At 37.7% G+C, this 26,992-nt stretch overlaps 2 protein-coding genes and 1 non-coding gene across 3 annotated transcripts; 2 read left to right on the top strand and 1 right to left on the bottom strand.

Moving 5' to 3' along the window:
• Positions 1-280: 280 nt before the first annotated feature.
• Positions 281-26,835, bottom strand: LOC115440380. Its single transcript, XM_030164655.2, has 15 exons — positions 26,527-26,835; positions 26,079-26,207; positions 21,691-21,810; positions 20,485-20,611; positions 6,739-6,865; positions 6,416-6,496; positions 6,104-6,190; positions 5,690-5,838; positions 4,289-4,393; positions 3,700-4,066; positions 2,933-3,134; positions 2,581-2,650; positions 2,074-2,135; positions 1,575-1,739; positions 281-1,191 (listed from the first exon to the last, which is right to left on the bottom strand). Exons 1-15 carry the CDS (start codon positions 26,593-26,595, stop codon positions 991-993), a joined length of 2,061 nt encoding a protein of 686 aa, XP_030020515.2. The 5' UTR covers positions 26,596-26,835; the 3' UTR covers positions 281-990.
• Trnag-gcc lies at positions 7,202-7,272 on the top strand. The gene has a single exon. It is a non-coding gene; the product is annotated as a tRNA-Gly (tRNA).
• On the top strand, positions 8,998-18,867 carry LOC115440386 (collagen alpha-2(I) chain). Its single transcript, XM_030164667.2, has 6 exons — positions 8,998-9,149; positions 12,530-12,668; positions 15,610-15,792; positions 16,846-16,939; positions 17,558-17,627; positions 17,701-18,867. Exons 1-6 carry the CDS (start codon positions 9,140-9,142, stop codon positions 18,363-18,365), a joined length of 1,161 nt encoding a protein of 386 aa, XP_030020527.2. The 5' UTR covers positions 8,998-9,139; the 3' UTR covers positions 18,366-18,867.
• Positions 26,836-26,992: the final 157 nt, after the last annotated feature.

Raw genomic sequence — 26,992 nt, 5'->3', positions numbered from 1 at the left:
AATTAGTAATTAGAAAAGTATAGTTAGACCAGGAAAATAAACAACTCACTTTAAAGGCGCTACTTGGATTTTCGTTTCAAAGTTAAGGCTTTCAGTACAAAATATTTGTTCCATATTTTACCATAACATGGCGAGGTTTTTTAATTTCCCAGTCAGACTATACTAATAAAACTCTTTATCAAAATGACAAAGAACTATGCACTACATCCAATGTTACGTAATAATGACCAGTAATTATAGCACAATTTTCCAATTGTAAAAATCTGTAAAATAAGTACTTACACCTACTCAATATTATTTTCATATTGACAGGAGATAAGTTATAAGCGACAGCTTATGCACAGGAAAGTGACACACCGCTTTTATATCATAAAGGTATTTCCCGTTGATCTATTAACATGAAATTTGGCGAGAAGCAAATACTTATGTCGTGTCGTAAATATGTGCTTTATAAAATTGTTGGATCTAAATTATACTTAGATAAGTTGCCAACAGTTTTATAAGCAACTCTCGCTGCGCGAATCCAATTCGCATTTGTTCATTTTTTGTAATAATAAACAGACTTAGGGTTATAATTTTTTTTATTACGACAATTACAAAACCATACACAATTTTTACTTACAGATATATTCACTATCACTCCGTATTCACATATTATTTACAAAATGCATTTAATTGTTGGACTGAAAGAAACTCTTACTACGAAGATTTTCTTTTCAATCGAAGTTTCAAGGCTTGTTTTTTCGGCTAAATGATGCCGAGCAGTGATGAAAAGAAGGTTGCAACTCTGTTTATCTCTTCGGAGATAAAGGCGTGATGCGTGTTTTCTTATTTTATTCCCAGCATGATTTTCTTATGTCTCTTATGTGAGAATCTGCGCGTTGTTTTCTTATTCCCAGCACGGTTTTCTTATGTGTCTTATGAGAGAGTCTGCGCGGGTTAGACCTGCGTTGTTTGTTTATGTATGTATGTGAGGCTAATTCTACAGCCTCAGTAATCAGTGTCGGAGTCCTCGGGCTGGTCTCTTGGTTTGATTATGCCAAGCTTGGTGGCGAGCGCGGCGACGTTGGCGCGCACCTCCTCTTGCACCAGGTTGAAGGACATGGCCAGCAACGCGATGCCGAACAGCAGGTACAGCGAGCACAGCGCGATCGAGTGCACCGCGGCGGCGGCGTCGTCTACGCGCTGACCCTACAACAGATAGCAAGCACTATACACAATGTAAAAGATTGCTTTCTCGGTAAATACGGGCTATGGACCGAATGACCTTCAATTTAAATCCCAAGTAAAGAAACTTGTTTTGTGGTGTTCCCTAACATAGTTAGCTTAGACTTAAATTCTTCAGATGGGTTGATGTCGGGCACGACCACCTACAAAATTGTCAAAACTCGATGAAGTAGGATACGTAGATTAAATTAAATACGATTTGCTTAAATCCAAAAAGATGAGATTCAAGACTGATCAGATTCAGGGTATCAATGTTAGGTTTAGGGACGAAAATTCAATGACAGTCGCCTAGTGCATAGAGCCTACGTTCCCATAGACATTCGGGTCTTTGCTGCTATGCTGGTTACCTGCGCGGGCACGAAGTCCCCGAAGCCGATGGTGGTGAGCGTGATGAAGCAGAAGTAGGCCGCGTCGAGGTACGCCCAGCCCTCCCACTGCTTGAAGAGGAACGTGCCCGCCACGATGTACGACGCCACCAGCAGCACGCACAGCCAGATCGGCACCGGCTTTATCTGCACAGTTTACAATGTAGGTAAATTAAGCGTTGGTTACAGCCATTATAGTCATTATCATAATTATCATCATCATCATTATCATCACCATCATCATCATCAGGCACACGAAGTCCACTGCTGAATATAGGTCTCCCCTAAAGATTACAGTAGTAAAATATAATTGTAATTTTATGTTATACATGAGGAATCACGACATTGAATTTAAAATAACCACTGCCATAATATTGATTTTAACAAGACTTGTTTGACAATAAATTTTAACTTCACTATACTTATTAATTACCGGTACACTTTGCTATCAGAATAAAAAAAGAATTAAAGTTATACAGACCTCCTCTTTGACGAGTACTTCTGACGGCGCCGGGTACAGCTCCGACTGTCGGGAGCCCCACGCTGTAACACACTCTCATCTTACGAACTTGACGCGTTACTACGACTTCTCATAATAAGTGATCACTTTCATACATTTAAATATAAGTAATGCGACAAGAATTGTGGATGAGCTGAACTTTAATTAAAGATCTAAAAAATCCGAATATAATTCTTTGATCTTCCGATAGTTATGCAAAAATAGAGACTAGAAACCAAACGTTTAAACATCGTCTAACCATGCTTCCGATGAAATCTGTGTATTTAATTATATAATACTAGCTTTCGTTTGTGGCCCCGTCCGCGTGAAAATTTTTTCCGGGATAAAAGTTCCGATACTCACTTTTCTAGGATAAAAATGTCCTTCCCAATGTCTTAAACCATATTTTGATTTAAATCGGTTTAATGGTGCAGTCTTAAGATTGTAACACAGAGATACTTTCGCATTTAATTTATAAGTATGGATTACCTTGGGCGGGAGGCCTGCTACGTCGAGGCACCACCTCGTCGCTCCAGTCGTCCCGATCCGGAGATGGGGACTGAAATATCGTCATTAAAAACAATGGACATCTGCACTTTTATGTCGATGAAAAGCAAATCAATCAGCAATATAACAGCAATTATTATTATTGTATTATTATTGCGAATTTTAAAGAATATTAAGTGTAATTAATAACTTCTAACATCTAATGAATATGCACAATGCAATATCACGTACAGCTTTGTAGGGAGAAGGTATAAGTGGAGTAGCTAAGGCTTAGGGGGAGCCTCTCATGCTGTAATAACGCAACTGTTGCATAAAAAACAATCAATGAACCAACATATCTATAAGGCGGCCTGGTGTCCTCGACAGTGTGCAGCCGCCTCAGCCGCCTGGGGCGCGTGTCCTCTCTCTTCTCGTCCCGTCCGTCCTCCCACCGGTGCTCGTAGTCGTACACCGCGCTCCTGGCTCGCCTCTGCCGCCGCCGGTCCCATGGCTCCTCCCGCTCCCTCTCGTAGTACTCCGAGCGGCCGCGATCATACCTGGATAAGATGGCAAGCTAATTATTGGAACAATAATGAAGCCTGACCAGGTGAGTAAAATCGTCACCACGATGCGCAAAAATATGGAACTAATGGCTGTTATTAACAACATTAACTTTAAAACGAAAAAGCAAAGTTGCGCCACTAAAGCAGGTTATATTTTCCTGTCCTGGCTATAGATATTATATATGGTACACAACTGGATAATGACTATCGTCAACTTGATAAAAGTCTCAAGGTCAGACTTTTATTCTAACTAGCCGTACTACTAGGGGTCATCTTGAAAAAGGCATGATTTCTGTACACCAGATTTTTTAGTCATTGCTGGTAAACTATACAAAATTACACATTCCTCCATCCAGCACATAATGATTCTCCTTGACGTTGAAATAAAACTTAAGGACTTTTTCGCAGTTTTTATGTTTATTTACTCCCGACATTTCGAAGACTTTGCAGCCTTCATGGTTGTTAGTCACAATCCGGTTCGTCACTTTAAAAATTCCTTAGTTTTATTTCAATGTTTAACATTCGTCTATACATAATAAATTTCCTTGATGTATCTTACCTCCAGTCATGTCTCGGTCTTCTTCTAGGACTATCGAACTCGTAATCCTCATCCTCAGGATCGTATCCTCTGTCCCTGCCCCCGTATTCTTCCCGCTCTCTCCTCCTTTCCCTTTCCAACGCCTGCCTCTCTTTGTAATTCTCATAATCGACCTCGTGCAGGTCGTGCATTTCGAACATGTCTTTGTGGTCATCATCGTATCGATCCTCAAAGTCTCTCCGAGGTCCGTAATCTGGTTTAGGTTTGGAGGGGCGGGGAAGTGACTTGCTGCGGAGCTCTGGCTTCGAAGCCTTATGCTGGTGATCCTCCAAGTCTTTAAGTGCTGCCTCCAGGTCTTGGAGGGGTAGAGATATTTTCGGAAAGTCCTCTGGAAATGTTATAAATGAAACCATTTGGGTACTATGATCGACATGATTTACATAATATCAAGAATCAAAGTAAAACTGCCCTAAAGCCAGTCTCTTCCACAGCACGAACAGATTAGCTTAACTGGGGTATTACCAATATCTCACATTCAAACAAAAGTTTCATCAATTATTTTTGTATTTTTATTTTGATCCGGTGTATCAGTACCAATGTTAGTAATTACCATCTTCCTCGTCGTACAAGTCCCTGTCCCTGCCGAGTCGCTCAAACCGCTCGAAGCGCTCGTACCGCGCCGGGGAGCGCTCCTCCGGCTCCACACCGCGCGCCGCTACAACCAACAAACACACGGGATCAAACATTTTACAACATTAACAATTTGTCAAGTACAACAAACAATTTCTTTTTTTCTTTTTATTTGTTTAAGTAAAGGAAAGTACGTACTTAATCTATATTAATTTTAATCAATTCTATCTATACTTATAATAAATCTGTAGAGAGGTCAATTCTGTACAAGAAATATATTTCCAAAATAACTATCAGGGGGTGATTAGGGATCGATACTGATGCCAAAAATGCAATCTATCTATCTATATCTATACTTATAATAAATCTGTAGAGAGGTCAATTCTGTACATGAAATATATTTCCAAAATAACTATCAGGGGGTGATTAGGGATCGATACTGATGCCAAAAATGCAATTAGTAAAATTTTTGTCTGTCTGTCTGTCTGTCTGTCTGTCTGTCTGTCTGTATAACCGTTAAAGAAACAAAAACTACTCGACGGATTTTAACGAAACTTGGGACAATTATTTGTCATACTCCTGTGCTGGATATAGTATACTTTTCATCACGCTACAATTAATAGGAGCAGAGCAGTAAAGGGAAATGTTGGGAAAACGGGAGAAGTTACTCCATTTTTTAATCTTCCGTCGCGTGTGCAACCTTAATGGTTAAAGCTACGCAGAAATCATGTATGACGGAAATGTTCTCCTTAAAATTATGTAAAATATATCCCACGACAGCATATGTCTATCTTTTATGGTTGACTCACAATAACACGTGTAACTCCCGATAGCTTAGCAGTTCGAATCATTCTTATTATATTTGTCTACTCTTACGTTTATAACACTCTCAGTCATCCCTAATTAAAAAATTTAACATTATTAAATATTTCATAAAAAAGAATCATAGAAATCGATATAGAAACACCAAAGTTATACATGAAATACGCTAATAATAAGCCATCACGCGTGAATACTGAATCATGCTATAAGATTCCTTAGATTTCACCAGGATCCCATCATCAGACCCTGACCGGACAATCGGACCACCTGCATACCACCATACATTAAAAAAACATCCCGACAAATTGAGCACCCCCTCCATTTTTGAAGTCCGAAATCCACGCGGGCGAAGCTGCGAGCGGAAGCTAGTTTATTAATATTATGATGTGTTCATTGCTAAGATACATTAATAATTCATAGATTTTAAACTCCTAAACTCCTATGCATATGTATAAGTAAAAATTCTATATTTTTTATTTGAATTACACACAGAATTAGACATTGCAAACGATATAATTATTTTCGTAACTATCAATAACTTTTTAAAGTGGTTACTAACGGTATCCCCTGGAGAGGGTGGGCGGCTGCGAGCGCGTGCGCGCGCCGTGCGTTGTGTGTGGCGCGTGTAGTGGCGTGTGCGGCGGCGCATGCAGTGGAGGCGGCCGCGGGCGACGGATGCGACCGCTACTGTAGCCGCTGTCGCGATATCTATAAGCATGATGAACGACTTATAATAACTTAAACCAACGTTTACATAATCGTTTTCAGAAGATAATAGTGAAGTCGAGCACTGTGCTTATCCCTCGATTTGATACATCGATGAACCTGACTTCATAATATATCAGCAAAAACAGTTTCTAACAACGTCAAAATATTATATGCTATTATCGTTTAGGTTAATTCTAATACATTTTATCTGCTATCCGGCTTGTCAGTCAAACAAAGCTACAATTACTTTTCAAAAGTTATTTACCTACAGTCGGTATCAGAATGCGCCCGTTCTATGGGCGGCCTTCTTCTGCGCGTGGAGCCTCGTCCACTACCACCGCGCACCGATCGCCTGGACACAAATAATATTAATTGGCTGCGAAATAATATATAGTAATAATCATGTTTTATTGTGAACAAAACATTTTTAGCATTATTCTGCTAAAATGTACAATTGCTCACCAACTTCTGTAGGCGCTGATATGAATCATGTTTTGTGTGTGTGTGTGTGTGTGTTATTAATTTAAATCTTTATCAACTATGAATAAAAGCAGTTATTGTATCTTTAAAGTATCACCTCGTGGAAACGTGATGGTGTCTGTGCCGTTTCTTCGGAGGTCTGGTGCACACGTAGCAACACACGCGCCAGTACAGAAACCTACAAATAATACACTATATTTAGATTAGGTAGTTCATTGACTCATTATTAAATAAATTAAAGAAAACAGTGGATTTTTTGTGTTTACGATTTATGAATGTAGTTGCGCCGCCACAAAAATCATAGCAATATTGAATATAAAATATTTTACAAAAACATTTTATTACGCGGAGAATCTCTTCAAAATTGTCTGTTATCATGAATTCCTTTAAATTTAAGCTAAGCATTAAGTTTATTATGACCTGAATGAAGATGCCATGACATCGCCGATGTTGGAGAGACACAGCAACATGAGTGGGATGCCAAGAATGGCGTAAAAGATGGTCACCACCTTGCCCGTCTGCGTCTTCGGCGCTATGTGACCGTAACCTAGAAACAAGGAACATAATTTTATATTAAAATTGCAAAAACTTAGGAATGTATGTTATATGCAGGTATAGAAAGTTTTCTATTTAACTGAATGTTGTTCCCACTCTACCTTTTGGTTCGTGGATAAATCAGTAAATAAAATCAAAACCGATAAAATATATTAAATTACCATTATTTACTTTTTAATAAACATATCTCTCGTACATGAACGGCATTCCTATCCCCAAATCGAGCTTGTTGGTAAAATGTCGGTCAGGGTCGCGACCGTTCGCGCTGACGTCACGAGAACGCTCAAAGATAAGATAATCTTTGTTTATTTTAGTAGGTACTGCATAAGCATCGGTGGTTCAGTGGTAGAATGCTCGCCTGCCACGCGGGCGGCCCGGGTTCGATTCCCGGCCGATGCATGTTTTTTTTTATTTTTTTAAATCATTATTTAAGTAGTATATCAGGAATTACGACAATGTCGCTCAATGCGTCCACTTGGTTCAATGCCTACTAATTTCCACTCATACTCGTAACGTCAGCAAAACACCTTTTACCTATATAATATATCTACATATACCTAGTACAAAAATTATAAAGTATAATAACTGTACCTCAATAGAGAACTTATCAGGCAATCTTCTTTTACTTATAAGTTACATTAGGAACAGTGGCGAAGGGTGTATATATTTCTATTCCCACCTGCTTCCCATTATGTAGAATCTAATTATCATTAGAACTATTTGCGGACCGCATTCATGTATATTAGTTCTACTACCTATATGTTGTGCCGGGTTCACTTTCGGAAAATTTCACCAGTCGCCACTGTTAGGTAAACAGATAATATTCTTTAAAAGTAGATACATACATATTAAATTAAATTCCGGTATAGTTCATTGTGCACACACATACCTACACGATTTTATTTATAATATTTATTTAAAATCAAGCAAAATAGACTTCTATAACCCAATTTATAGAACGCAAATATTTCTCCTTGATCATAATGAGCAATTACAAAACAATCAGTATTGTATCAGGCGGATATTCGTGTAATCTAGTTCGTAAATATGTTTACGTGTAACGGATACGTAGAAGGCCGTATTCTTCCGATCTGCCCAATTGTGTCGGGGAAACCCGCCGTGACGTAATCAGTAACTTATTTTGGGGGTTATAGCTCAAAGGTATTCGATTTCAAAGATATATTAAACAAATCATTACAATTAATAAAATTGATTACGTAAATAAACAAATTTAATTTCAAAATATATTTTCAAGGATGTTTCGCTCTTTTCGTGCAAACACATTTCCCAGAAATAAATAAACGAAACTAAGTTCGCAAAAGACACTCAATACATGATTCTAAGTTTGATGCCTGGCTAAGCAACTGGGTTGGTACAATTATATCAATATCAATCAATAATTAATCTTCCCTCAGTGCGTCCCTGTGCGGGCTCAAAATTAGCCGAATAATCTGCGAAATCCAACCTTCGATAAGATAATGCAGATACCTCAGCGCAATCGCGTGGGAAATGAGTCGGTGCGACCTCAGTGCTTTCCCGAATGCAGGTGACCACCCACCACCAGCCACCGGCGACCTTCAACTTACACTCACTGAGAAGTTTGGTAACGATGGACGCTAAAATGTTGTTTGTAAACGAACTGTTAATTTATTCTCGGTTCTAGTATTTTTCGGTAAATATCACGGATAAATATTGTGAAGCAGTAAATTCTTCAAGAACTATTAAAGCATAATGATTTCCACGGTTGTGTAGTTGTAATGGGTGAGCAGAACGACACTGCTTGCAAGTCCTGGGTTCGAATCCCGGGGCGGGCAGTTATATTGGTTTTCTCTGCTTCTATCACCACGGAGTTTAGAATATGTATGTATGTGATATGGAAATAGGATAGCCCCATCATGGGACTGAACAAGTGAATAGGGACCAAGAATCTTACAGAAAAGTTGGTGCTCTGGTTGCACCTCTGCCCACCCAGCCCATGAAAAATAAAAAGGGGTTCTTATACTCATAAAAATATTTGCTAGGTTTTCAAACCGTTCTGCCAGGTACATTCTAATAACTTGTAGCATTGGAACTGGTATGCAATGATGCAACGTATCAGAACAGTTCGTTTACCTATATGAAACACTTTAGCGCCGCAGAACCGCGACTACAGCCACTCGGGCGCTGCAAGCCTCACTTAGATAACAGAGAGGGCGCCGACCGGCCGCCGAACTACAATCAGTAACAACAGTGATCGATCAGTGGTCGGAAAAGTGTTCCAGAAACGATGTTCATAGGTCAGTTGTCATTTATTGCATTTTTTGAATTTCGAACCATTTAATTTCTAGCAGCTTATACATAGTTTAATTTTAGTGCATATAATATTGTTCATTAAGGGCTGTGTAAAGTGGATATTGCACCGCAGATGTGGTGGGCGGCAACAACAACATTTTACGCATCTACTACACGCTTGCGTAGACGTTTAATTCAAAATATAAAGTGTCAACAATTTCAAACACGTGCCATTTACTTCACGCGTCTCTGTTCAATATTTTTGTAGCATCATTGAATTCGTTTTTAAAATTATATTTCAAAAGGTACGCGTGAAGCAGCTCACACTCTCCTAATTGTTCTTAAACACTTTGGGGACTTGAGTTACCAAAATTAAATTTTCATTTATATGTCATTTATGTTTCATGTAATTCAGAATTTAAATTCATGACAGTGGAACGCTCTTACACATCTTTTCTCTGATCAATTAATTATTTTAAAAGCAATGGCTTGAGTAATTTAAAATTAAATATCTAAGTAAAATTATTATGACTATCATCACCTTAGCTTCATCGTCTTCTTCTTCATTCAAATATTGTTACACAATACAAAATACCATAGAATCACTGTCACGTAAAAAATGATCTTTAACCAAAACAAATCACTGAAACAAAAACTATACCAGTCTATTTTCTATTTCTTTTTTTTTGCGTGGCCTATGCGGCTAGCTTGTGTTACGTCAAACTCTTAAAAACTCTTTTGTTTAATGTTATTTTTTATCTTAAACATCAAAATTCCCAACTTGACATTGGCATAATGTATAACAATTGCCATAAAAAAAAAAAAAAATCATCAAAATTTAAATACCTATAGTAAATAAGGAATTAAATTAATAATTATTATTTGATAATTAGTCGTAATCCACGCGTGTGTCCGTAAAGTCCCATCTCAATTATCCCTCGGGGAAGAATTCACAAAAAATCCTTTTGTGCTCCCTACATTGTAGGTATAATGAATTTGAGTGCAAAATCTTTAATCCACCACCGGTTTAAGTTGTACATTATGTGACAGTCAGTAAATCGTTGTAAATTAAAAAAAAACACATGACTCTTCATAAACTCATATATGTTATGCATAAATCCGCGATAGTACCCAGGAACCTCCTCCTTTTTTAGAAGTCGCCTTAAAAGCAATGTATAAACAAAACTAGAGCAGTCTTGAGTCGCTAAGATTATTTTAAAATTTTATTACACGCTTTGGGATTTGAGCTCAAATTTTCATGCCGATGATTTTAGCCTAAAACCGATTATAACTAATTCTAAATTTGATTTTTCATGCTAATTATAATATTTATCGCTCCAAACAGTGCTACTAGCGGTCACAAATCTTATTTTTTTTACTTTCTTTCATTCTTTTTTTTATTTTTACCAAAATAACAGAGACAGTTTAGTAGACGTTCCAAATTCGAAAAACTTCAAAAGAATAATAACTCAGGTTTCCTCACTATGTTTCCGTTCACTGAATATATATTGCTAGATTTTTTTTATGTCCATATAAATCATAATTATATTTCCACGTTAGGTTTTATTACCTCTTCAGTCCTTGGTTCTAAACAACAACATTTGCGCAACCCCGGCCGCCCGCCCACGGCTTACACCACTATACTTTTCACACACATTTAATCAGCGTATCGACATCGTAAACATTAACGCTTATATATGACACTCTGCCATACGCAGCTCTAGCCGGCACGCAATGTACATGATATTGGAAAATTCTCATGCTGTCGTTGTGGTAGGAAGTTGGTTAAAATTTATTAGTTCCTTCGCCTCTTGTGGTAGCCTCCGTGGTTAGTTTCGTAAGGCACAACGGTTTTCCGACATGCTGTACTATGTTATCAATGTTGCAAAGATACTTAAAGGGCAAACGATAGTTGCAAAACGTAATTAAATCATTATTCGTTCTACTTTCGCATATATTTCGCAAGAATTTAGTGCAAAGTATAAGTTTTAATCAGGGTTTTAATTGCTAGCAGCGCTATTACCCATTAACAGAAGCAACTCCATCCAGATCTTTGTATTACAAATTAAATCGCAAAATTGTAAGGATTCATAAAGCACTGCAATTACAAAGTTAACAATGTCCTTTAAATCATCCTTGAGGGAGTACCGACTCGCCTGCAATATCAACGCCTAGTTAAAAACATATTGCACATAAAGTACAGTAACATTACACAATGCATTCGGTTCCTACCGTCGCTCGTGTTTGTAAACTCACTCCTTCCTATAGGCATTGTTATCATAACTTCACATATACATTATTCTTATTATTATATACTCTAAGCATAACATTAATTAACTATTCTACCAGTTCTAATACCATTTTGAATAGTTATCGTCTCAAGAATGCATGAATACAATAACTCCGAGAAAAATGCGTTTCTATCTATATTCGGTGCCTTGTCTTTTATCAAAAAAAATATTAAAATCAGATATAAATCTCAAAGATATACATTGAGAATGTTTTATAGGCAATATTCTATCGGTTTTTCTCCTAATTGAACTACATAGGTACATTTCTTTTTATATAGTAGTGTGCGCTAGGCGATTCGTACAGTTTCTACATACAGTTCAGAGGATATGTTTAATTTTTTTGCGACCCTAGCATTAACTTACTTACAACTATCTTCAGTGGTTGTCCCACTCTGCATGCTCTTCCACCTCGTCTTAAATAAGTGGTAGTAGATGGTTGTTATATGACTTAACTGTCTCTGGTATTGCTAACGTCCCTGGGCGACGATGGTCACTTAACATCAGGTGAGCAGTTACTTTGTTTGCCCTCCGAGGCAATGCAAGATGTTAATTAATTCACGATCGTCACGCACAGCTGACAGATGTAATTGTATGAAATAATGCATGAGTCAGACCCTCGGGGCAGGAACACAATGGATTGATGTCATCAATTACAGCATTTATCAGTCACTTGCACTCGCGGCTTACTGCACATCTTGCCTTGGAGATAATTAAATAGCTGGGAAAACCTGCAGTCTTTAAAATAATGCCGTTGGCTACCAGCTATATTTTGTCCCCGATTGAATAAATGAAAAACCCGCTGGAGTGAGTATAGTAGTCAGTCAATGTAGTACAGCCAGTAGAGCAAGAAAGCACAATCCTGGCGACTCTTTTAAGATGCAGAGACTGTTGTTCGTTGAGTTTTGAACTGTTCTGTGTTTTTAACATGTGCATTGACTTTGCCGTGGCAAAATACAAGAATAACTATTAACAACGACCAGGATCAATTATTATAGAGTCGGGAAGGATTTTTCAACTGAGCAATATTATTAACAAATTACCAAAGTTGATCTACGATGTTGTTTATATTAATACATATGTTGGTGGTTCCGCAGGTACGTGGTGGTGCCTAGCGGCGGTGGTGGTGGGATGCAGCGGGGAGCGTTGGCAGTTCCCGGGGGAGAGTGCCGCCTCCTCCGTGCGCATCGACAACAAGGTCAAGTTTATCGACGGAGAACAATTTAAAGCTGAAAAGTGAGTTGTGTTATTGTATTAAGTTCTTTACAAGATATTCTGGTCAGAATTTAGGACATAAGTTATCAAATCCACAAAAAAAAACTTATAAATTCTTTTCGACGAACTTACGTAAGTTTCACAACGTGAAACTATAATGAATTAAACGTAAGATCTCGCGATTCATACTGCGTACGCTAGGACTAAACCAAAGAGACGATAATACATAGATTAAATCACCGCATTATAACATACACTCGAACAAACAAACAGTGAGTAATTATATAATGGGATAATTCCTATGATATCAAACATAACAATCGCTAACAACCTTCCGAGTGAAGAGACAACCTCCGCGCCGGCGCGCCAGAGGTCGTGGGATCTATTCCCATTTACGGACATCAATGCTTTTGGAATTTAAGGAAACTTATTTGCATGGAAAGTGAAGGTCAGAAGTTATATTTTACGATTTATATTTTTAAACGCCAAGGATTTTGAATGACTATAAATTCAAAACTTCATGACTATACTCATACTTTTAAGTTTTACTACAGAGATGACTGGTACTTTACATTGCGACTTTTTTATGATTTAATGTATGATTTGGCAGCCACAGAAGCAAAGAAATCATGAATGGATGTCTGTATGCTGTATCAGTGTCCATAGGAAATGCAACGATACAGTTGACACGAAAAGTCATATTCCGAAACAGTTGTAGTGCCCAATAAAACTTGTCTACACTGAATATACAACTGCCTAGAGCATGGGTCTGCCACGAAAGGAAAATCTTCTTTTTCTGATCAATAGGCTGTGCTGGATTAGTTCCACTTTCTTTATGTTACCTAACATCTGACTGTATTTTGTAATTTGTATTTTATATTTCAAATATGAGTACACGACTTAAAAATATTTCATATTTTAAATACATGCGAGATCAAATTTTGTGTTATATATTAATGAAATAAAGCATGTATTTTGCCCAGCCCTGATTATACATTGCTATATATTTATTATCGCCTACAGTCATCAGTCAAGCGGTTTACGTCTCGTGTTATTTAGTTTTAAATAAGCTTAATAAAGAAGTGAATACCAAAAGCATTATAATTTCACCTTGAAGATGTCAATGTCGTGCGAGTCATAATTATGTCCAAAAATATGATTTCGCAAAACTTACAAGGCGAGCCGGCGCATGCGTCAACATACGAACACAAGGTCTCTGAGTGCACGTGGCCCTTACGTACCATTGTTGCGCAATTTTGGACCTTTCAATTCAATGTCGATACTTTTTAAATCTCTTTCACCGGCAAGTAAAAGCTGTCACACAGGAGTTCTTGTATTCAATTCAGGTGGACAAATATCGCGGGTTTTGTAGCACAATTGGTTTGTGATAGACTTTTCGGTTCTGGTTTCTGATCCCACACCGCAGGTCATAACAAGGTTCTTGAAGTTATCAGCAGCGTTCGCAACATTTTTAGGTATAATTGTGTGTATCTGGCTCGAGATGATATGACTCCACAGTGGTGCAAGTCTTCACTCTAGCTGGAAACGTATTGTCCCGTCACAATGCAAGCAGCGGGCGTGTTGCAGCCGACACAGTAATAACTTGCGTCACCCGCAATTGGACTACGATTGCGCTCCTTGCCGCCAATTACTTTCTTGGAAAAACCGGTGGAGTAATGACGGAAAACTTGAATGAAATATACTGAAATTATGCTGAAGGGCATTTGGGCGTTACCTACATGGTACTTGTAGGTAATAGATTTGTTAGAAATAATACATCGGTTCCTGAGATGACCCATTATGAACAAATACACAAACTTACAACTTTACGTTTAATAGTTGTGTCCCACGTTTTAAATTTATACAAAATTAAATAATCAAGAAAACCCAGTGAAAAATGATTACAAATCGCGTGATTACTTACTATTAAGTGTCTACACAATGATTCATTAGAATTAGACTAACCTATAATTAGTTCTACGTTTACCGACTGCTCGATGACTCAGAATAAATCCAAACAAAAACTGTAATGAGTGATTATCGTTGAAATAGAACAATGCCCTTGGAAATTTAAAACAAACTCGATTCAGATGAATGAGCAATGTACCTTTGTTCGTGATACGTATGTACTAAACGTAGAGATTTCTTAATGCACCGCACAGACGCTGTCTGCTTGTTGCAGACAACCATATCCATACTAATATAAGACTAACACCAAACATCATCAATTGTTAGTTTCATAGTAGTATAGTTCTCAGCAACAGGTTGATAGCGTCTGGGCAAACAAGTGTGAACCAAGATGTAAGATAAGACATAGTTGTCAAAGACCAAAATTCCATGGGGACAAATCCCCGAGTAATAAGCCACTTTCCTGTAGACGTTCTTAATCAGTGTACTCATTTATAATTGATTGCTGATAAGGCTCGAAATTAGTAAGCAGTTACATATTTATAGTGACATTGACAGCTCAAGTTCGTATGTCGAAAAACATTCTTCATGAAGCAAGCGACGCGGCGCAGTAGAGTGTTCACTATTTCGTAAGAGAACTGAACGCCGGTAAAAGTATTTCGGCGCTAACCAATCCAGTAATGTTGATTGCTACATGTTACCTAACCCACTGATCGGCCGAGCAACCAACTAACAAACTATTCAATGATTAATCAAAAGTACGATGTAGACTATCAAAAGTTGAGGATTCTGAAAAATACGAATTATGGAAAGTGAGCAGTTAAATGCAGTAGTTGATCGGTAGAGCATCAGTAATATTAAGTCAGCACGGTCTACAGCATGAAAGCGCACGACAAACAAGGGCCCTACCTAAATAAAATAGATTGGAGGTAACATCTTCGCTGCTACAATTCGTGAAGGCATTGAGATGATCGATAAAATGTAGCTGATACACCGCGTATATTCTCAATCATTTTATAAATATCTTTTATAATATATTATTGTTTTTTTCTAGAAGACAGAGCGAGTCGCGCGTGCAGTCAGTGCAAGCAGACGAGGTCCCGTTCCACGAGCCTACGGACACGGAGGGCTTCTACAACAGACCCCCCGGGCAGGGCCGCTACCCTGTCACCGTAGAGAAGCACCCACGAGCGCCGTATAGAGTCAATGGGCAGGCTATATTCCCAGTGTATAATAGGTATGTAAGCGTTGTAATGAATCTACAAATCCCTACTATAATAAAGCTCGTCTGCTTGCAAATAACAACAATAAGAGGTACTCAGACTTGCATTAAAAAATCTGTACATGCCTGGTAATTAATAGTTAATTCCTTTGAACCGCAACACAACAGTGCTTGCATTGATTCGGTTTCTTATAAAAATTCACAGTTGTTATACCTGTCCTGGTGAACTTTCGCATACGAAAGACCCAGACCACTGAATAATAGTGTTATGTCAACCACATTCGTATTCGTATTCGTGGCACAAAATAAACATACATATATTAGCTATACGTTACATAAAGCGGAGTGTTGTGACTAGTGAGTACTGCCCGAGTGCGGTTACAGTTTGTACAGTTCTATTTTGGCGCTAAATGTTATCGGCAATAAATCCGGCGCGCACTACGAGTTGTACTATTTGTTAAATACTCGCTGAACAACGGTTTCCAAAACACATCGCTACATACCGATAAACTATGTAATGATCTTTTCATCGTTAATTTGTTCGCTAATCTACAGTTCTGAGTTGCAGGTGCAGACAAAATTATTGCAGCTAGCTTTGGCGCGCAGCTCCACCTGCCTGGGTGTTTATTTGAATAAAATCCACTGCAATTTATATTACTCACCGGTATATAAACTACTTGCAAGCATAAAGTGCGACCTTTTGTTTCGCTTCGGTACTATTCATAAAACTATTGTATTATGATGTAAAATAATGATTATGTTTAATTAACACATGTCTAAAATATAACTTACTTTCGACTTTCTCTAAGTCTGAATAAAACAGTGTAGCACGCATCAGATTATAACGAACAGAATTGCAGTTTTTTGTAGCATTTCGAATGCACCTCCCGACCCCGGTCTATCAACATAAAACAGTTGAATGCATAAATCTGGCACTACAATAATATTTCCAGTATTTCAAAACAACGCCTCGAAGATTTTATTAAACCATATCCATATCAACTACATTAAACCAGATTTCACATTTCTGTGTATCATCAAATAATTATTTATTTCCAATTATTCCAGGCCAAAGAACTATGAGTCCGACGGCACTCTGGACTCCCTCCAGTACTGCAAGTGCGTCTCCACTCCTGACTGTCACCCGCACGCCGACTCCGAGGTAATATAAGATGATAATATTATGATAAAATTATGATTATATTTTATAATTTTTAATCCAAGTCAACCTTTAAAATTCTTTAAGCATTATAAAAGGAAAAAATATATGCAAAAATGATTGACTTGCAAGTGACATTACTACCATTAGAATGCGCGGGAGGAAACAAGAGAACGATATATTTCTACTACCATGGACGATGCACTCACGGTTCCCCACGCTGATATTGAAAATGCTAGTTACGGCTTCAATTTACAACTACTTCAAATGTTATTTTCACATATAAGTTTATTTTTATAGAGTTTTGTTATTACGTATAATATAATTTACAATATCAAACATAGTAAAACTTTCAGTTCGCTTAAACACTCTATTCGTCTAATGTTAAATGTAATCAAATTGAGAAAAATGTGTGGGACTAAGTATGCAATTAAACCGCGAGATGAATCAGAAACCATTTCTGACTAATCCCCTCGACAGATCTGTTCAGACAGACACACCGTGTTATTATTATAATACTAACACTTGCGGCTCAATAATTCAGTAGTGTAGGCTTAGGACTACTTCTGTGTTTGATTATTGGTTATAAAAAAAGATAAAAATAAAACCTTTGTTTTGCAGCGCGCGTGTGGTGCACAGAAATATTTGTGCTGCTACAAGAGACCAACTCAAGGAAACATTCCACATTCAGGTGCAGTATTCTATTTTACGTTTAGACGTTATAATTCTAAGCATATACATTATAGACGATAATATTTTAACAGAATACTTCAATGAAATCGATGACGAGAGACCTTCGCTTCTCCCTGGACGAGAGAACTTTGCCAGACCATTCCCTCCTCCACCTGAAGCTGGGTATCCACACAACGGCGGTGCCTTAGACAGGCCACAAAGTGTGCCGGTCGGACCGCAAGGACCCGCCAACAATGTCGGCAACCCTGGAGTGTTAGTTGGCCCAGATGGACCCACTGGAGTCATCGGACCGGCGCAGCAGAATCCAGCAGTTCTAGTCGGACCGAACGGCCCTACAGGACATATTGGACCAATAAACAACCAAGGCGGACTTCACGGATCAGACGGAAAAGACAATTTAACTCCAGATGAGTCGGCACAAAGAGGAGTTTTAGTTGGTCCCGGCGGTCCCACAGGTATTATCGGCCCTGCTGGAGGATTTAGCAGACGACCAGTGCTTGTGGGTCCCGGAGGGCCGACTGGTATCATTGGGCCAGTGCGAACAGGCAGACAGGGTGTGCTGGTGGGGCCAGGAGGTCCGACTGGCATTATCGGGCCAGGTTATGACCGACGCGCACAGCCTGGAGTGCTTGTCGGTCCCGGTGGCCCTACAGGTGTCATTGGCCCCGGGCGAGGAATCCTCGTCGGCCCAGGAGGTCCCACTGGCCGAATAGGTCCGCGTTTCTTCGATTATTAAGTGTTATGTTGTGATTTCTAATATTAAGATTAACATAGGTGAGAACAAGGCGTATATTGACGACGCGGCTTCGCTGTAATTGTAGTATAGTTAATACGAAAACGCTAGTCACCTCCTTTAATATGTGAGCAGTAGAGTACGATGCGAGAGTTAAGAAGTACCTACGCCAAGAGTCATATACAAACTCCGGCGTCATGGTAACAGCCCTATTTCTCGTATCATTTATTGCAGGATGCGGAAGACGCCTGACAAATGTTTATTGACAAAATATTAATTGAACCATAGGGCTAACTGACCTAGACTGTGACGCTTTAATTGTTGCTATTGTGTTAACAATTAGTTACCACCAACTGTTACCAGTTACCGCTACACTACGGATTATTTGCAGAATGCTCGCGCAAGAAGAAAGAAAAGTCCTCAACAGCGAAGTTGCTAAACAATACTATAGACAGTAAGAATGTGACGATGTGTACCTGCGTTAAATATAAGGTTTAATATAAAATTACTTTTTATTTATTTTGTGCTCAGATGAGACGAACAAAAATAAACAAGCCTGTTAACTGAAATTTCGTTTCCAAACAAATATATACTTCATAAAGTAAATTTGTCCAGTTTCACTCTAGGTATTTTATATAACTAGACCAATGCCATCCATCCACATTTTACAATTTCGACAAAAGCATTGTACTCGTGCCTATAAATCTCACGTCGAATGTGTTTTCGAGGAAGCTAAATATGACTTCCCGTCGGGAATCTGTCGAATTTATTGTAAAAATAAAACCGGTGCCAGGCGCAAGGTGGAATAGGAATAAAAAATTTGACGGATGGTCCAGTCTGGCGCCGGTCCAGCGGGGCAGACGCGGCCGGCGCCCGCGACCTGCCCGCGACCCGTCCGCGACGCGCCGCGCCGCTGCCCTGACGGCCCGCGCACAGAGCATTAATCCACTGATGACATCTGTCTCCACATTATAATTACTGTCACTAATGTATGCACAATTAGTGATGAATCGATATTCGATTCATATCTACTAATGCTCATATTAGTAAAGAATAAATGTCTACATTTGAAAAGATTGGAAATAGTAATCCGCTGACGCCAAGTCAATAACCTGATGTGGGGTTTCTTCCTAAAATAACTTTAAATATTGCGGTAAATTTTTAAACGTTACTACAAACACAAATATCGGTGAAGAATTAAATTTCTAAGACGAATATGTATTTTCGTGATCGACAACTATTGTATAGGTTTAAGGTATTATACAGAAATTATCTATTGGTCAGAAACCTCTTCCACTGAGAATTTACGGTGTGGTCCTTCATGTAAGGCCAAGACTATGTGTACAACTGTTCCATATAATTGTTATTTCGTTTGTAGTACAGCAAACAGATACAACACTGACAAATATGATCGAGCTCCGCTTTTATATTGAACTTGTTTATAAGATTTCAGGCAGCTACGAGAAATAATAATATATGATTACATTAATACCACATCTTAGGTAGCTGCCATCTGGTAATTTGTTTTATCATGGTTAAATTAAACAAACAACATTATTCATATTGTTAGCACCTCATAATAAATTGTAAAGAAAACAATATGGATAAAATAAAATCGCCTAATTCTTTCTAGGGGGAAGCGATGTGAAGTTATTATAAGCAGCGAAATATATTCCTTTATATCCATCATTACATGAACATTTACATTATTTTCTAGGTTCTTGTATTATAATCGTACGGCTTGGTTATGCTTTTAAAGAACATATGTACCTACATTCCATAAGTCACATCTACGGCGTTGTAGTTTATTTATTTACTGCAAGAACGTAGTGTAGGATAGATTCTTACAAAATTTAGGTTTCTTACATATAGTAAAATTGCCGAAGATTCTGTTGTATGTTACATACCTACATACTTAATGAATAAATGAACATAAGTTAAACAGTTTACTGAGAAGAAGTAGTACTTTATAAATATTTATTCTCATTAATTAGCTGATTCTTTATAATCAGTAAATCTGTACAAGCCTGAAAAAAAAACATTGCAACATAATCATGCGCAAAAGTAGTATTGTAAATAGGTTTAATATTAAGTATCAGTAAAGTAGCAGAGTGGGACTGACCGATGGTGGTGATGACGATGATGGAGTAGAAGAGCGCGCCGGTGAAGGTCCACTGGATGTGGTCGGTGCTCTCGTTGCCGTCCCAGCCGCGCACCTTCATCTCCATCAGGATCGCGTTCTCGAAGTCCTGCACAATATTTACTGCTTAATGCTGCTGATTTGTAAAGATTATGAAGTGTGGTATTCTTACTGATATACAGAGCGAAGATTTTGAAGTGCGCAAAAACTTTTGAGACTTAAGTTAGATTCACCTGCACTCTACCGATTAACAGGCAAATCTCTAGTGGCAAAAGAATATAACAGGTTACACCCCATAACTCGCATCATGATAAGTTTTAGTTTAGTATTTACTGATTTCTATATGTTATAACATTATATTCGTTCTTAACATATTAAGTTGATTGTTGCCATAATAATATCAAATATGACCGGATTTCTGATCAGCTTATCTATTTATATTTTATAAGAAGTAACAAAAATTTTAATAAAATCGAAGTAGTAGCTTATAATAGAATTGATTTATGAAATATTTGCATCGGAACTCTTCCTTCCCTCAGTGTTTACTGAACGTGAGGATTGAATCTCGATAGCGGATTTATTACTCCAATACCACATTCCAAAATTATGACGCCTGAATATTTTTATATGAAACATATCTTGCAATAATTCTTAGATGAAAAATTTGATGACGAAGGTATGCAGACAATGCTAGGAAAATTGATTTTTGGGTTCAAAATAAACCGCATATTCGCCACTTCAAATTACATTCCTATATTGAAATTAAACTAATTTTCCGTCCATGAAGGTGACCATGAAGGCTGCAAAGTCTTCGAAACGTCGGGAGAAAAATAAAATCCAAAAAACCGCGATAGAATCCGGAAAATTAGTTTAATTTCAATGTTTAACATTCGCGTAAACATAAGAAATCATTATACATTCCTATAATTTTCTCAAAAAACCAGGATTTAAATAGCATTCCCTCGCTGTCAATCTGCACCTAATTAGTAATGGAGTAGGATCGAGATAGGGTGACCACTGACGAGAGATGATTACCTGTCGCCAGTTGCCACAATTATGCCGCCCTGATTGAATCTAGATATACAGGTCTGATTCTGAAACGCTGCACAATTCATAGACCACTATATCGGGTTTTATACCTTGTGTACAATTGTGGCTATTCGAGCAGAATCAAATATCCTACATTACCTTGAGCATGTCGACGGTGGCGGTGGTCCAGTTGGTGTGGTTGAGGAGCGGCACGCTGCGCGTCATGCTCCAGATACTGTGCGTCGTGTTGCTGCGGATCTGAGATATGTTCATCTTCACCTAGAAGAACACAGGAGTGTTGGTGAAGATGCTCAGTTTGAAGTGATTACAACATAGCTCTAGTACCTTTCATAGAGACTATATATTTACTGTCGTATTATTTTTACCAAGAATAAATTAAATGTATATTCGTGATTTATTTGAAGGTTGTGTTCCATAATAAAGAATATCAACGACGAATCTTTTGAAGAAGAAAAGATCAGTAAATCAATCGATCCTGTTTGATCAAAATAAAAAATAAATCATATTTCGTTAGGGCCATAAGTAAGACACGCCAACTATTATAAAGCGAAGATATAATTAATTCTACCAATGACATATGTAGTATCAAAATATTGGTTTTATTTTCCAGGGAGGGAATTTTCTAATTATAATGATAAGAAAACAGAATATCTTTTGAAGTAGGTTTATCATCCCTTACAGAAAGCTCTGTCTGATATACGCAATTTTACGACATAAAAACGTAAAAAATATTTAATAAAAAATTCTTGAATTTGTGTTTTTTGAGTTTGTTGAATGCCAGATCTTTTAAGAAATAATAACGAAATGACAAACACTAATGAGACAACACAAGTCAACAAATGACAAGTGCTGTTGATCAAACACGCTGATGGATCGTTTCGTCTGAATATTTTGTGCTTTCATTAAAAAAAATTGCCTAGTCTTTTTTATTTTAACGATTTATAGCGGTAATGATGCTTTCGAGTCATTCGTAAATCTAACTTCTGAGAAAAATCCTGATTCGTTAAAGCGTCATGATTTTCGAAATTCTACGAGGGGTTTATTATTTGTTGAACTTATCCATACTTATGAATATTTACATAGACTACCTATATCAGAACAGCATTAGGATTATAAAAAATCTTCATTTTACACTAATCTGAGTAAGTGTTTTTAACTTTGATAAGCATTTTTTATATTTACGCATATATTAGAAAGTGTAATTTTCACTTTTCGGACGACCAATACCTCAGTCCGTCTCGTGGTCACGAAGGCTTTAAAGTCTTCGAAACGTTGGTAGTAAATAATAATATAAAATCCGTAAAATAGTTTTATTTTAATGTATGTTTTTTTTTAACAATGGTTACAATAAAGAGTATTTTTATTATACCATTGGCAGAGATATTGATTACTAAACAATTTTGAGATAATATAGGTATGTAGTTTAGCCATAAAATTCACTACTCATTGTTTTGTAGTGCTTGGTTCATGCTCGTGATTTTTGTTGATGTTAACCTCTTAATATCATAATATTAATGTTGGCGAGAGATCTTTAGAATTTGGCTGAATAACTACTGAAGTACTCAAAATTTCTAAAACTCGGGCCTTGTTAATAAAAAATATGCAGCCATAAGCCATTTAAGATGTTCACGAGCGGTAATTATCATGTATCATAAAACAACTTTACGTGTTTTATTAACCTTTCATTGAAATATTTTGAACTCAATAACATTACAATTTCACAACTATTACAGGTATAACCTTGCCAATAACCGCTAACGTGAGAATAAAGTCGTTACCCGCATTTGTTTCGCTGTTTCCAGTTGAAATGTTAAAAAAACAAGTAAACATCTCATTTGTCCGAGTGATTGACAGAGTGAGTGAAAAGTTGGCGTCATGATAGTCTCTCGTCGGGGCAGCACTACGCATGCGTGAGCCACGTGGGTGGTGTTTAGTTGTAATTCCGTTTGATAACATAATAAATTGAATTATTTTATTTTATAGGTGATCTCATAAATGAGATTTTGTCTATGCAAACGCTTAGGTGTTACGCAAACGTCAATTTTATTCCTGAATCAGAATAACAAAAAAATCACGTCTCGAGGTTGTTTCTTACTACCACAATATGCAAAATACTCTGATTTTGATGATTACAATCGCCGTGAATAATTGAAAGAAATTTTGAAGGTGTGTGAAGTCTACCAATCCGCACTAGGCCAGCGTGGTGGACTAAGGCCTAATCTTTCTCAGTAGTAGAGGAGGCCCGTGCTCAGCAGTGGGCAAGTATAATATAATACAGGGCTGATATTATTATGATTGAAAGGCTACTAGCAGCCCTTTAAGAGCGATTTTAATGGACATGAAATAAAGTCTATGTTCGTTAAGCAATTTTAGACAGCCCGGACAATCCATGGGTGTATTTATCTATACTCAAAGTAAATAGATGCAGCAAATTTTTTTTTCGGATACAGGGGTCTCTAAGAATCAAAATGCATTCGACACGACTGTTGACAAAACTTTCTGGTAACATGAAACCAAAATGCTAGCAAGTATTTGCCGCTAACTGTTGTGTTTTTTATGTTATTTGTAATAAAAAATGGTCCCGTCTGCGTGCCGTCTTAACACCGATAAATTAAATTTGATTTTCATAGATATAATCTATACTATTATATAAAGCTGAAGAGTTTGTTTGTTTGTTTGTTTGTTTGTTTGAACGCGCTAATCTCAGGAACTACCGGTCCAAACTGAAAAATTCTTTTTGCGTTGGATAGCCCTTTGTACGTGGAGTGCTATAGGCTATATATCACCACGCTATACTCAATAGGAGCGGAGCAGTAATGGCTAATCTCAGGAATTACCGGTCCAAACTGAAAAATTCTTTTTGCGTTGGATAGCCCTTTATTAGTGGAGTACTATAGGCTATATATCATCACGCTATACCCAATAGAAGCGGAGCAGTAATGGCTAATCTCAGGAACTACCGGCCAAACTAAAAAAATCTTTTTGCGTTGGATAGCCCTTTATTCGTGGATTGCTATATGCTATGTATCATCACGCTATACCCAATAGGAGCGGAGCAGTAATGGCTAATCTCAGGAACTACCGGTCCAAACTGAAAAATTATTTTTGCGTTGAATAACCCTTTGTTCGTGGAGTGCTATAGGCTATATATCATCACGCTATACCCATAGGAGCGGAGCAGTAATGGCTAATCTCAGGAATTACCGGTCCAAACTAAAAAAATCTTTTTGCGTTGGATAGCCCTTTATTAGTGGAGTACTATAGGCTATATATCATCACGCTATGGCCAATAGGAGCAGTAATAAAACATGTTGCAAAAACGGGGAAAAATTATTACTTTTGAGAGCTTCCGTTGCCTGCGCTGCGTAAACGGTTAAAGTTATGCAACAATGATGTATGACGGGATTGTTCCTCTTAAAAAGTTCTAAAAAATATATTATAAAACAAAGTCCCCCGCTGCATCTGTCTGCCTGAACGTGTTAAACTCAAAAACTACCCAACATATTAAGATGAAATTTGGTATGGAGACAGTTTGAGACCCTGAGAAGAACATAGGCTCCCGGGAAACTACTACTTTTATAACGGAAAACTTTAGCCTGAAAAACTTTATAACGCGGGCGGAGCCGCGGGCAAAAGCTATTTATAATATTATTCAGGACTACGTAGTTTAGTCCATCTTAGCTTAATAATGATAAATTAAATTCGATTATCGAAGAACTACATTTAAAAATGTAAAATAATACGGTCGACAATTTTGCTGTAAAGGCCCATAAATCGATAAATAATACTGACAGTTAGACTTTCGGCCATAATGTCAAAACTAAACATCAGTCCGGCGCACACGCAGAGTTTTACAAACGGTTGAGTGAAGCGCGCCGAAATAGAGCTTGTAATTTATGCGTTAATTTTTAATGACTTCTAACTCATGCTTGACAAATGATATGATATAATGATAAAAGCGCAGTTATTTTAATGTCGTATATATTCGTTGTTTTTAGATCATTTATTATCGAACGTAATTCAAAGGATTCCTTACATTCTTTAATTATTATTTTTCGTTTTAAACTGATTTTGAATGGAACAATATTAGAATTTGGGGGTTTTATAAAAAAATATGGAATCTAAAGTCACGTAATATTTTTTAATAAATAGCTGAAATATTTTTTTTCATTTTTATATTATTAAACATGTAAAACATCTATCAGCTATAAATCCCTCGTACGCGAGACTCCATCCGCCATAATCAAATCTAACAACTCTTTAATTAAGATCAATATTACCGTTAGTTTTACACTTTTAGGTAGTATTACCACTGTTTATATACTTAATTATTTTATATATTTAACATTTTCTTTCTCTTTAATTTGTACTTAAGATTTTGTAAGTAATAAAATTGATTATTTTTTCAATATATTTTGAAATTGATTCGTTTTCTTACTCCATGGTGCGATATGTTTATGAAATGCAAAATCCAGTCATTAATTCACTTGATTGCCTTCGATTTAAGTATGAATACCTCACCCTACCTCTCTTTCGTGGCTGGCTTCTAGCCGCTCGAAGGTAACAGCGCCGAGGATGCAGTACGCTACCACCAGGCTGATCATCACGAAGTGCGAGAACACCACCGAGCACAGCTTCCACGTGTAGTACAGGAACTAAACAAACATATAGCCTTACATTTCATGCTAGCAATACTAGCAGTTACTTTATGAGGATATCACGATGTTTGTTAGAAGTAAACATGAATTCCGATGTATATGTTCGGACATTTACTACACAGGCAGATCAAGTCCTGTATGTACATACATATATGCTCCTTTCCATGCCACGAAAATACGGATTAGATTTTTTTTGGTAAGGCCTTTACGCAAACAGAGCCGCCATGTACTCGAGTATCACTTTGATGTATAAATTAAAAAAGAATTTAACCTTAGTCTATTAATGGTATTCATTGATGTTCAAACAACTAGTTACCTTAGCACACTTGCTGGGCGGCGGCAGTGGGTACTCGCCACGCTCGGCGCGGACCTCCCTCCTAGACATGGCCACTGACTACACTATCACCTGTACACACACACCCGCGCCATAACAAGACACTAGTTTAATTCACTAATCACTAAAACTCGCGCGAATCCTCACGCTCAGACAGACCACATGACTCGCCACGCTAATGAGAAAGCCATAAGTACTTCCATGGATCTCATGTGGTGGCGTGGTCCCGTGGCCCGTGACAGCGCGAGACGCGGCGGTATCGCACTCCTGCTCCGCTCTGACGCGCGACCGCCATTCATGCACGCACCTAAATAGAACTAACCCACATTTATAATTAACGTTTATGTTGCGCTATTCCGCGTCTACGGAATACTCTACGGCAAGTGTATCCTAATCCTAAATGATTTCTGGAAATATTCGACAGCTGTCGGTTTGATTGGAGTTTCTT

This window comes from Manduca sexta, chromosome 19, assembly GCF_014839805.1.
Source record: "Manduca sexta isolate Smith_Timp_Sample1 chromosome 19, JHU_Msex_v1.0, whole genome shotgun sequence".
Taxonomy (NCBI): Eukaryota; Metazoa; Arthropoda; class Insecta; order Lepidoptera; family Sphingidae; genus Manduca; species Manduca sexta.
Note: the sequence above shows the minus strand (reverse complement) of the source record. Positions and strands in the feature narration are given on the sequence as shown.